This window comes from Pseudopipra pipra, chromosome 3 (assembly GCF_036250125.1).
Source record: "Pseudopipra pipra isolate bDixPip1 chromosome 3, bDixPip1.hap1, whole genome shotgun sequence".
Lineage (NCBI taxonomy): Eukaryota > Metazoa > Chordata > Aves > Passeriformes > Pipridae > Pseudopipra > Pseudopipra pipra.
This window is the reverse complement of record NC_087551.1, coordinates 11,266,643-11,279,039: the sequence shown is the minus strand read 5'-3', so window position 1 is coordinate 11,279,039 and position 12,397 is coordinate 11,266,643. Positions and strand designations below refer to the sequence as shown.

Below are 12,397 nucleotides of genomic sequence, written 5' to 3'. Positions count from 1 at the left end.
TTTGACCAGTACTGAAAGTCAGAATAATCTGAGGAGAGTCTAGGGTGGCTAACTTAAGCAGGGAGTGTAACCATGGAGAGGTGATCTGGAAGAGTCGCGGTCAGGATGACAGAATGTCCTGTCAGGGACTGTCTAAGGCACTGGCAGTTCCCCAGCAGCCTGCTGATATGAGAGGAGCAAAGAACCCATCAGATTTTCACAGGGGTAAAACTGCTTTTGACTGTAGAGTCAAACCTCTGCTGGCACACTCGGATCTCTGAGACCACTATCCTCAGAGAGGACAAAACGCTGCAGAGCGCTACAGAGCAGCAGCAGGAATGCTGCAGATGCTGTGTGCCATGGGGAGGTGTAAGGATTGTGGGCTGAGTTGTCCCTGTTTGTGATGTCATTGTTTTGGCCCTGCTGAGAATGTGACAAAAGTAAGATAGTATTAATAGTCAGAACTGGAATTAAATTTTTAAAAAAAACTTGGTCTGTGACAGATGTTTGTGATATACAGGAAGATACTAAGATCTTTTACAGAGTTGGATAGGTGAAGTTAGAGTGGTGTGTATGGCACTGGAGGAGACTTACAGGATTTTTTTGTGAAAGTTCATGTGTCTGCAACAGAAGCAGCAGAAGGGAGTAAAGGAGATGGAGGAAGGAGATGAAGAAATGTCACAGTCAGCTACACCAACAACAGGATCTTGACCAGAAGCCTAGAGAGTGACTCAACTGAGTTCTGGATAAGAGTCTTAGAACCACGTGTAGAAAACAGTCTTCTTGCATGACTGTGTGTGTCAGGGTACAGGATTTTTTAACTAATGTTGCCTCAGAAAGGGACCTGAGAAACAAGTGTTTCTTTTAATGGATGCAGCCTTCTGGCTTATTCAGGGCAAGAGACAACAGTGTTAATTAAAAGCAAAATTTATTTGGCACAGGAAGAAAAATAATCCAGAACACACATGTACACTAAAGGTGAATTTGGAATAGATCCTGCAAGAGGTTGTGTGTTTGTGTGTGGTTGTGAGCATCATTCATTCATATTATTTACATTTGCAGATTCTGAGCAGGTACAAGGACATCGCAAATGATAAGTGTAGGACTGGAAGTAAGAACTCATACAGAATCAGAAAGAAAAAAACATCAATTTTGACTGTGCCTTAAATCACTAAAACAGAAGGTAAAATCCACATGCATTTTACAAGCAAGGGTCTGCCACTTCGGAAGGATTTCCTTACCCAGGAGATGTTAGCAGCTAGGTTTTTTCCTTTGTCCTGTTTCTGTCCTGGCATCTGCCTGGCAAGTGTGAAAACCAGGTTTGTTCTATGAAGGACAGAAGTGTCATTACATATATGAGACCAAAGACACCAAACATCAGAGCCCTTGACAGCATCAGTGCAATACAGTGGACACTTGTCCATAATTGTACAACTCTGGTTCCATGGACAAACAAATAGTTCTGTCTATGGCTGATTCTTTTGCAGAACAAACAGGCTTTGCTGATGCTTCAGTTACAAGTATCTGGCTCTTTATGTATTTCTATCCTGGCCCTACACAGTCTGACTGAAAGCTACCAAGTCCTAGGAATTGTCTTTGTGATTCAGTGGCTGGTCAGCATGGAGCAATCCTGACTGGAAAGGGCTAGAGAATTTGTAATTTAATGAGGATGTGAGGGAGAGGGAAAGAACGGAAGGGTGGGGTTTTTTGCCATTAAAAGCCTTAAATTAAAAAAAAAAAATCTTCCCAGAGTAGTTTCCTAAAGCTAGGGGAGGAAAGTATCATACTTCTTTCCTCTTTGTAAGGAGGAGAATTGACTTTTAGTTTCATTGAAATTTATGGGACAGGCACCAGCTAAAACATTTTAATCTCTGGGGTTTTCCTTGGTCACATTCTTGAAATGTTGGGAAAACTCCAATTGCAATAAAGGATGGATTTCATCTGTCTTAGGTGCCCTTTTCACACACACCTCTTTGCTTCCACCAGAAGAGGAAAAGCAGGTGGTAAATGCAGGTCAGTCAACACTGTGAGAGAGCTCTAGGCCCTGCATCTGTGGTGGGTATTAGCCACTGCATCCAAGCCTGCTCTGAGGCTTTCCTGTGCTGTTGCCACTGCCAGGAGAGCCATGCAGCATGATGAGAACTCTGGCACCAAATTCAGTCACCCTTGTGCTGATGCTGAGAGTCCCAAGCCCCTAATCTCACAGCCTTGCATATTTCCCCCAAGACATTGCTGTTGGCCCCACAGAGACAGTTCACAACCTCTTAAGGTGAAGCTGTCCTTTAAGACAAACCAGTCTCCCAAGCTTTTCAAAACAAGGTGATAAAACCACATTTCCTCTTGAAAGTGCCCTCAGAATGCCCCAGCTTCAGGTAGCACCACAGTTCACCAGTAGTACTCCACTGGTAACACCACTGCACCAGTGGTGCCCTTGCTGCTGGGGTGTGACATGGGTGTTGCTTCAGAGGGCTGTGTTTCCATACAAAAGCTACAGTCTTCTGCAGAGATCAAAGTTGCGGAGGGTTTCTCATGTCCAAATGCGAGGAGGGTGGCATGTGTGTGGCCTTGTTGTTCTGTCCTTGCAGAAGAAGGAGATACTATGACTTTGAACATGGTGCACCATTGACTTTTCTGCCCCAGAGCCTTTATTTTTACCTGGAAGAACCATTCCAAAGCTGCACGTGATTGGGCTTGTAAGGTGGTGTCAGGCCAAAGAATTATTATCAAAATGTATTTCAGATGTGATACAGACCAGGAGCCAGGACACTGGTTGACTCTGTCAGTGTCTGCATTGATCCACAGTGGGGATAAGGTCTTTGTCTCTTGTGGCAATCCCTGGGCTCAGCTTGCATCACCTGCCTGGAGACATGGGCAATTCTGACAGCAGGAGCAGAGATTCATACAGCAGGAGGCAATTCAATAAACAGGGTGCCACATAAAAGGTAAAGGAGGATTTTGGGGAATGATTGAAGTCCAAAAGAAAGGATGTTGCTGTTTAAGCAGTACAATACTCAGGTGCTTCAGCTGATGCTCCTTAGACCTTCTCAAACCACCCAGGTAATGCGAGCTGGCCTCCTGGAAGACATCTTTGATGGCGCATTTTTTGGGAAAGCAGAGGAAAGAAGGGAATTTTAGACTTCTGGCCAGGATGCCAGGGCTGCAAAGGTAACCCTTCTGTTGTGGGTGAGCCCAAATAAGACCTGGCATGAGTTTGGAAGAGCAAAGATGTATGGCAAATCAAGCGGTTTTGGGGGATGAGGGGGAGGAGAAGATAGTGGGATTCAGCCAAAGCTTTCCAAAACTGAGGGAAGTTAAGTCAGGCAGGGATGAAAGCTAGCAAGTTCCTGTGCTTTTTGGACATGCTGTTTGAGCTCCACTGCAACCCAAAGCCTGGCCCTGCCCTGTGCTAGAAAGAGCAGGATGCGTTTGTAAGGCAGTTGTGACAGTCTCCTCTCCCCCACCCCTCCACCCTCTGTGTTAGTCAGGGGAACCTTGGGGCCTTGCTGTCTGTCTCCACCCTCGGGGACCTGGGGAAGCACTGTTGTGTTTAGGCTGTGGCCTGCCTTTCTTGGGGCTGCTTATTTCTTTTTGAAGAGCTTGCGGAAGGAGCTCCGGAAACCCCCTTTGGGCTCGTGCCGCGGGTTGTGGTCGCTGAAGGATGTTTGCTCATTGTCATCCTTCTGGCAGAACCTGGTGTTGTCTTCTGCATGGAGCTCCTAAAAGGGAAAAGACAATTTAACCAGCATTTGCAACCTCACATTCTTGTTCCCTTCTCTCTTTCTCTGTCTCTCTGTGCTAGGAGGGACCTGGTGAGTGAGGAGGTGCTGGCAAGGCTGGGAAACAACAGGTCACTTGGGCCTCAGGAACACTGGTACCTCTGCAGAGACCTTGTTGCTGGCTCTGAGGCTGAGGCAGTGACAGAGGAGTAGAAGGATAAGCTTTGTTAGAGGGAACTGGAGCCTTTCTTGCTAAGCTTTTTGTTTAGGGAGAGCTTACTATCTCCTTTTGCCAGTGAGGGAGCAAGCCAGCCTGGGCAGTTGGAAAAACTTCCCACCCTCTCCTTTCTCCCCTAGGGCAGGGAGGCTTCAGGCTTCTTGAGCTGTGATATGTTGTAAAAGACTCTTCTGCTGGCTCTGCTGCTGCGTGGTTTTATATCTGTGGGGCAGAAGACTTCATTAGCACACAAAGCTTCTGGTAAATGTGCCTCTAAAAGATCTTTCCCTCTTTCAGGAGAGTGCCAAGCTCCTCTCAGCAAGACTCTGGACAAGACCCTTTTCTCCAGTTCTGCCCACCACTGCCATGGTGACCTCCTTTGCTATGTGAGGGAGAACGTATCCTGCAGTTCTGGACAAGCTCCACATCTGCACCCTGCTGTGGGCCACAGCTCTGTGCAGGTGAGTGCCAAAGAGCTCACAGGCTCCTGTTTCTGTGGGGCCTGTGTCCCCATGGCTTATCCCCTCTGCCTTGTGTCCTCTGTTCAGCCATCCACCACCTCCTTTATTCAATAGGTTTGGGTTTTTTCCTTTTCTTTTGATGTTTCCTTGCTGCCTTTTCAGTCAGGCTGTTAGAACCTACCTCCCATCATTATCTGCATCTACAGCCTCATCTGTATCTTGCCTAGTTTTAACAGGAGGGTGTTTCTCCACACGACAGTGACAGAACTAGCTGTGCACCCTTGGCCTCTTCCCCAGGAATTGAAGGGCATCTACTTCCTGGAGTGTAACAGCTCAAAGCTGACTTTGGACTGTCACTGCAGACTGCAGAAACATTGCTCCTCCAAGACCTGGTGTTCCTGAATGGTTAGAGTGCTGCTTGCCATGTCCCATCTGAAGGACAAGGTTGCTGGGTTCTGACTGTTCTCACATAGACTTTGGCATGGGTCTACAATCCATGCAACAGATGCAGGTGAAACATAACCTGTGGACCAGATCCTTGCTGGTGTTAAATGGGTTGAGTTTGGCCAAGTCATGCTGGTTTACACCGGCATGACTTACCCAGCACTTACCCAGCACTCCTCACAGCAGGTGGAAAGGCACCTGTTTAACTGGGTGCCACCCATAGCACGGATTTCAAACAGCTTTGTGCATACTTTATGACCTGATCAGAGCATTCACTTGTGGGGGGCGAAGCTCACTGACAGGTGGAGACACACAAGAGGCTACCTGGTCTGAAGGATGTTGTAGCTGTCACTCAGCCAGCTGTGCACCTTTAACCCCTGCTTGTCCCCGGGGAAGACATGTTTGAAAAGGAGCTGTCTTGTCCCTCCCTTGGGCATGTACATGCAGGTGAGGACTTTGAATGTGTGAACTTGAAAGCTATTTTGGCGTGTTCTAGTCTAACTGTATCTCAGATCTTTCTCCTGCTGCTGCACCACCACGTGCCATTTTTTTTCTCCTCCTATTTTAGCCTCCTTACTTCCAAAAAGCTCGGCTTTTCACCCGCTCCTCTCTGTGGGGGGAAGTAGCTCCTTTGGGAGCTTCGAGATGAAGCTGAGATCAAGTGAGGCTGAACATTCCTCTCCTGCTTCTGCTGCAGACGACTTCCACTGCTGCTCCGTGTGCTGTAGAGTCTGGTGCTCACACCCTCAGCGCTCCTCGGCAGCTCCTTCAGAGACCTGCTCAGCTGCTTGCCTTTGCTGTGGAACATCTCACGCTTGTAAGTACTGCTGCTCACGGGAGTGCAGCTCTTAGGCAATGGCTGTAAGGCATGGTCTGTCCTCTCTGGTTCTGAGGTGAAGTTAACAGGCCTAAGGAAGCAAATATCTAAGCTGGACTCGGAAGAGGCTGGAGAGCAATTATCAAAGAGAGCGAGGTTTTGAAAGGTGTCTTCTTCATAGGGGCCTGGCATGGTGAAAACCTCCCCAGGGTAGTCAAATTCTTCGTAGCTTGGTGCAAAGTTCCTCGCATCCTGCAGCAGCTCCACGGAGGTCCTGATGGCTCTCTCAGTGTTTCCCACTGCATCAGCTGGTGGTGCTTCATACTCCATTTCAGGGATGGATTGTAAGGGGGCTGTCAAAGCCTTCAGTTCCTGCTCTGTCAGCTGAGAGGATGCAAGGATGTTCTCTGGCCTCTCATGTTTTCTACTTTCCATCTCCCAGTCAGGGGGCTTTACAGCCTGGATGTTCTCAATCACAGTTGGCTGGGGTTTCTTCATCTGAGGCATCAAATGCCTTAAAAATAAGAAACAGAACAAAAAAACAGACGGAAGTGGAATACTAAAGATGACAAAGACAGCATGACAAGCCCCCCCCACCCCTTCATTCACCCAGCCCTATTGTGTTGATTTATGGCCCAAAGGTATTTTCCTGTCTTGGAGAATAGTAACAGAGCTGTCACTCACAGAAATTGCCTGGCTGGTTAGGAGGAGCAAACTTGCAGAGACAGAACTGTTTATCCAGTAGCTTTGGCTGACTTTTGTACTCTACAGCACGAAATGAATAGAAACTGAGATGAGAAACCAACTGCTCCATCTCTCTCCTGTTCATCTGCATTTTGGATTTTTATTTTCCTGCTCTTTCTGTAATGTAGGGGCTGTGCCTTACTTTCCTGTGGTCTGGTTGTCTTTTCAGGTGGACAGGATTTCTCTCTTGGGGAGGGTGGCTCTGTACCCAGAAGTGTGTCAGGAGTACTTGGAGGTCTGCTACCCTCCTCATGTTCCAGGTAAATCAGGAGTGCTCTGTTGGATGAGGTACTAGGTGAGGGTGTGACCTCCATGGCCCTTAAAGAACAATAGTTAGGAAAGTCCTATGGCCATCTTCTGGGGTCATAATGAATGGAGTGAGGGAACCTTGTGATGTTCAAGACATGCAGAGTTCTGCATTTGGGACAAGATAACCCCATGCATCAGACCAGGCTGGGAGATTTGGGTTGAGCAGCAGCCCTGGTATGAACTCGGTGTTATAGCCAAAGCCAGGGTAAGGATGAACTGACAGCATGCTCTCATGTCAGGCAAGGCAAACCCAGCCTGAGCTGTACTGCCATATCTGCATGGCTAGATGTACCTGGGGAGTTATTTTCCCCACTTCTGCTCAGTACTGATGAGGACCCACCAGGCCCCATGTTGAGTCCTCTGCTGAAGATGAATGTGGGGGCAGTGCCAGCTGAGGCTACCAAGATGGGGGCCTGGAGCATGATGTCTGTGAGAGGAGGGAGATTGTCTTGGGCAATCTGGTGAGAAGGAGGCTAAGGACCGATCTAATAACACTACTACTTCAGGGGGACTTGGAATGATGATGCCAAACTCTTATTGTTAGTATCAAATGATGTAAGGAAGCACAACAGCCACAAATTGTTGGCATAAGAAAAAAGGCAAGTCTAGCATGCTTCTCTAGTCCTCATCTAAGTTGGCACCTACCAATAAGCTGGAAATGGCCAAAGGGGAAGCTGTATGAGGAGCAGTTGAGGTCACTTGGTCTGTCAGCCTGGAGGAGACTGAGGGGAGACCCCACTGCAGTCTGTAGCTTCCTCATGAGGGGAAGTAGAGGGGCAGGCACCAATCTCTTCTCTGGTGACCAGTGACAGGACCTGAAGGAGTGGCCTGAAGTTGTCAGGGGAGGTCTAGGTTGGATATTAGGAAAAGATTTTTTACCCGGAGGGTGGTTGGACACTGGACCCAGGGAGGTGGTCACAGCACCAAGCCTGTCTGAGTTCAAGAAGCTTTTGAACAATGCTCTCAGGCACATGGTGTGACTCTTGGGGCTGTCCAGTGCAGGGCCAGGAGCTGGACTCGAGGATCCATGTGGGTCCCTTCCAACTCAGAATATTTTGTGATTCTGTGAAGATTCCCAGGTACTACCAGTAGCTGTTTCTGTCTTGAATTAGTCTGATGTCTTTTTGAACCCATATTGTACTTGTATCTTGTGATAGTGAGTCCCATCATTCAATTATGTGCTGTGTGGAAAAGTATTTTTTTTCCTACTCTGAGACCTTCATCATGTTTCCTAGCTCTTGTAATGTTCACAGTGAATAGTGCGAGTGTTACTATGCACACCACTCTCAGGCCTACACAAATTCATATTCTCCCTGTTAGGCAGCTAGCTGTTAAGGCAGCTAGCAAGAGCGTTGACAGCCTTGGGTAGAGCTCTGAAACATTTCCTGCTTGTAAGCCACATGGTAGGGGATAGCAGGAAGGAGCCAGCCCTTAATCCCTCTATCTATGTACAGGGAGTTGTTTTGAAAATGACAACCTGTAACTGCCTGGTGTCACTGCATGGTATGGGTGAGGAGAGTTTTCAGCCTACTTTGAAAGCCACCTACTAGAACAACAGGCTTACGGGGTTGTTGTGCCAGAGGAAGGTGCTGCCGGGAATGATTGTATTGTCTCTTCTGTGTGGATCCCACTGTCCCGCATTGACGCTGCACTGGGTGTTGGAGAAACCTCCTGGCTTGTACACTGGGAGGTGAGACCCTTGTACAGCTTCACCAGGGATGACCTGAGGGAGGAGAAATCCATCGTCGGGCTAAGAAATAAGGCAGGGAATGAGCACGAGCATGTAGAATCACAGAAAACAGGACTGGGAGGGACCTTAATATTCCCGTTCACCTCTTCCCACCCCAAGGAAAACTTCTACCTAGTCTGTTCCAGTCAGTAGGGCCTTCTGCTTTCTGTCCTGTTCTTAATGCCTCTTCTGATAGCAGTCCCTCCCCAGCAGTCTGCTCCAGCCCTTTACCACCCTCCATATTTGAAAGCTTCCCTTGAAATTTGATCTTGTCCTACTTCCCAGGTAAATCATCACAAGGAGCAAAGGCAACCAGATTTTAATTTGAGTAAAAAGTCTTGATTTCAAGAAATTGTTCTGAACTGCAACTTGAGAATCTACATTCATAGATCATACATTGTAGTTCATCTCAAACAGGTTATGGGAGGCTTTTGTTTCTCCCACCCCCTCCCCCAGTAAAATAAGGTAACCCTATTCTTTTGGAGTCTTAGCCCATGAAGGAAACATTCACCTTCACCAGGGCCTCGAGCTGCCAAAGCAGCTAAATCCCTGTGTGTTTTTCCACTGAGGAGTGACTTTGACATCAGCTTAAGGAATCAGCTGATCCCATGAAACACATGGCTGCTATGTTTAGAAGGATTTAAATGTGATTTTCCTTTCTCTCTCAGAGTTAGACAGAAGGGCCCACCCCAAATCAGTTTGGAGGCCAAATGCCAATAGCAGTCCTTCTCCAGCACTCCTATACAAAGGATCTGTTTTATTTCAACAGAGCAATGTGCCTGTTGATCTTGCCTGGGCCTAAACCCCCTGCTGCCTGGATTCCCTCACACCTCCCCTCCCTCGTGATAGGGAGTATAAGCTGATGATGTGCTTACTTCTTCAGCTTTTTCCTCTTCTGTATCAGCAGGTCTTCATTGCATTGGAAGAGGAGACTATAGTGTGAGATGAAAACCCGGAGGCGCTGCACACACACCAGCAGCAGGTAATAGTCAGGATGCTCTTGCTCCGTGAACTTCAGGACATTCTGAGGCACAGAGGAGAGCAGGCTGTTTGGAGGGTGTCCTAACCCTTTCTTGGTAGAAGGTGCCACTGGAACCATGGATTAGTGCTCTGGAGTGCACATGGCACTGCCCTTTGGGAGCTTTTCTAGGCAGCATCAGTTTCTCAGGGACTTGGATGGGGCCTGTCTCCTGCTACTCCAGTGGAAATGCACAAGTAACCACGTGGAATGTGTGGGTGATGCACTGGTTGAGCTTAGCTTTGGATAAATAAACCAATGTCTTGGCTTTATGGGGCCTGCTTTCTGTGTCATTTGCCTTGCCTGAAATGTTTCAGTACAATTCTGTGAACCAGAACTCTTTTTATCAGCCATCTCTCTGTAGGAAAGATTGTTGGGCCCTAGGAGCCCTCTCAGTCTCTCAGCTAACACACATGTGGAGCACTCAGCAAAGAGTATAGCTGTTAGGTTGGAGCTCACAGGAGATGTGTCCCATCTCTGTCCTCCCATTCTCCCAGAGCAGCAGGCAGCAGACTTTTTGCCTTCCCAGGGGACAAAAGCTTGTTCTATCAGGTCAAATGGAGAAACTGGCAAAAATAAGCAAGCTCCAGGTGAAAATTATGAAAATTGAGCTATTTCTAGCTGGCTTTCCCTTTCAACTTTTTTTTTTTTCGAAGAGCCCACTGGGTTTGCCAGAAGCCCTGTACCTGTATAGGCTCAAATACCGGCTCTGAATTAAAAGTCATCTGCTGTGATAAGAGTTCAACAAGACAGTTGCCATCCTGGGGCCTTACCTGTAGATGAATAAGGTATTCAGGGATTCGCTGGACTATATGGAAGAACAGAATGTAGAGATCAGACTTGATTTCTTCTTCTACCTGAAATAGAGAAAGCAACTTAAGAGTCTTTCCCACCCATAAAACATGTCTGCTTCCAAATGGTTCTGTGGTTTAATGAGTAGTTGTGCTGTAAGTAGTTTTAAGAGTTCATAGGAGCACACCAGTCAAGTGGCAGTTGTGTGTGACAGCACACTGTGACACATCTTCATCTTGCTTATGGAAGGGACAGTTGCAACTCCTTCCACCAGAAATACTAGGATGAAATTGTCTAGGGTGGAGATTATTTGTGAGGGACTCTCAGCCTCATTAAGCAGGGGTGTATGTTTGAGGGGCACTAGTTAAGTTTCAGTGAAATGCCAGGTACATACACTGTTGTTCAGAATGAAGTTCTTAGCTGAGGCCCAAATGAATTGAACAAGATGAGATTGACTTCTAAATTAAAATGTCTTGAAAGCAAGCTAGTGTGGTTTAGTTATTGCACTTTAAAACTACCTTTACATTTAACTTTCCTAGTTTAGACCAAGAATCAAGTGTGTGAGGCCAAACACCTGAAGCTGAACAGTGAAGACTCTTATCTATAAAGCACTTACAGCCTCACTCTTGATCTCTCTGTTTGGATGAGTCCTCCATTTTCCAGGAGACACTGTTTGGAAAAGATCTGGATAGCACATGCATAGGCAAGCTTTTGGGAGGCTTAATCTGAGATGCTGTTTCATGTCCCAGCAGAAAAATAGGTTGGGTTACACACAATGTTAAAGCTGCCTTTTGTAGGTGTGTGTCAGCCATGGCAACTTTCAGGAAACTGGCATTTGGCAACAGAACAAGTGGATTGGCAGAAGAGTCCTATCATGGGCAGGCATAATGGGAAAAGATCCAGGCTTGCATGTTGCCATTAGATGTCTTTGAAGTAGGCAGGAAGTTTACCTCCTTCAGGATCACCACGTGGATCAGAGAGATGCATTCTGGCAGGTCCCTCAGGTAAGCAACATAGTAGTCCAGAAAATTATTCTTACAAAAGAAAAAGAGGAAAGAACAAAGAAACTTAAGAGAGATTTTTGGTCATAGAACCAGCCAGAATGAGAAACTGTTGATTCCCCACCATCACTCCTGGAAGGTCATCAGTGCAGGAGAGCTGCTAACTGTGTGACTCTTTCAGGGCTCGGAACTTCTCACGAAAGGCCGTTTTATAGAATGTGTTCAGCTGTTGAGCACAGTGTGTGAAGCTTTACAACAGTGGGGAGGGGAAGAGAGGCTGGGCAGCAGGAAGCTTTTCTTATTTAAGACTCTAAAAAATTTATAAAGCATCAGATGAGTTTTTACACATTTTTGCTGGAGAGGTCCCGCTGCTCACCAGGGCAGACCTTCACCCTGAGAAGCAGATCCAACAAACCATACAGCGTAAGAGGCCTGCCCACCTGCTTGTTGTAACTCTGAGCAAAGTGTACTGGGGAAGGGGAGTATCAGAAACACTCCCTTTTCACACTCTTAGTGGGAATACAGACATTCAAGCTGTCAAGGCTCATGTGTGGCTCCTGCAACCGAGTCTAGGTCTCATGCACTGATTATAGAGCTGTGCTATGAGGCTGCAGGCCCACAGGTGTGTCTGGCACAGGGGCTCCCTGAACAATCAAATACTACAGCAAAGGGGGTACCATGCACCAGGACTCTGCTCAAAGGAGGCTTGCTGAAAGGCCTTACCCGAGCCACAGCTTCACAGCACAGCCCCTCTGTTGCAAGATGTTTTGGCCCATCTGTGGGCCATCAACACAACATCATAACAGAGGAGTCCGGAGAGGTCTTTAACATACCTCATCATTTGTTAACTTCAGGAAGATGTCTCCTAGGATCCCTTGTCGTGGCCAGCTCAGGACTCGCTCCTGCAGAGCGTGAAGTAAATCCACATGCTGCTGGACCAGGAACCGCAGAGAGTTGGGGAAAAAACTGAAGGGAGACGATTTCAGACTGGTTACACAGAGCAAAAACTCAGCCCTAATAAGCCTGTACTGCTGAAGTGAACCATTCATGTTTGGTCAGCACAGTCTTGCACATGTATTATTAGCTACACAGATTATTGCTGCTATAGCACAGGTATTATTAACTACTTTTGTTGGAGTCCTGGCCGCATCAGGAGGTCCTGTTTTGGCT

At 47.2% G+C, this 12,397-nt stretch overlaps 2 protein-coding genes across 2 annotated transcripts in view; one reads left to right on the top strand and one right to left on the bottom strand.

Moving 5' to 3' along the window:
* SOS1 (SOS Ras/Rac guanine nucleotide exchange factor 1) overlaps window positions 1-9,706 on the top strand; it is a 62,868-nt gene extending 53,162 nt beyond the window's left edge. The window contains exons 23-25 of the transcript XR_010428921.1: window positions 1,042-4,373; window positions 5,515-5,634; window positions 9,324-9,706. The gene's annotated coding sequence lies outside the window, so the exon portion shown is untranslated. The remainder of the gene's footprint in view (window positions 1-1,041; window positions 4,374-5,514; window positions 5,635-9,323) is intronic.
* Window positions 891-12,397, bottom strand: part of ARHGEF33 (Rho guanine nucleotide exchange factor 33) — a 32,624-nt gene continuing 21,117 nt past the window's right edge. The window contains exons 11-17 of the mRNA XM_064647774.1: window positions 12,061-12,193; window positions 11,177-11,260; window positions 10,208-10,291; window positions 9,292-9,440; window positions 8,252-8,437; window positions 5,395-6,148; window positions 891-3,695 (exon numbers count right to left, since the gene is read on the bottom strand). Of these exons, the coding sequence (XP_064503844.1) occupies window positions 3,558-3,695; window positions 5,395-6,148; window positions 8,252-8,437; window positions 9,292-9,440; window positions 10,208-10,291; window positions 11,177-11,260; window positions 12,061-12,193 (1,528 nt within the window). The 3' untranslated portion in view covers window positions 891-3,557. The remainder of the gene's footprint in view (window positions 3,696-5,394; window positions 6,149-8,251; window positions 8,438-9,291; window positions 9,441-10,207; window positions 10,292-11,176; window positions 11,261-12,060; window positions 12,194-12,397) is intronic.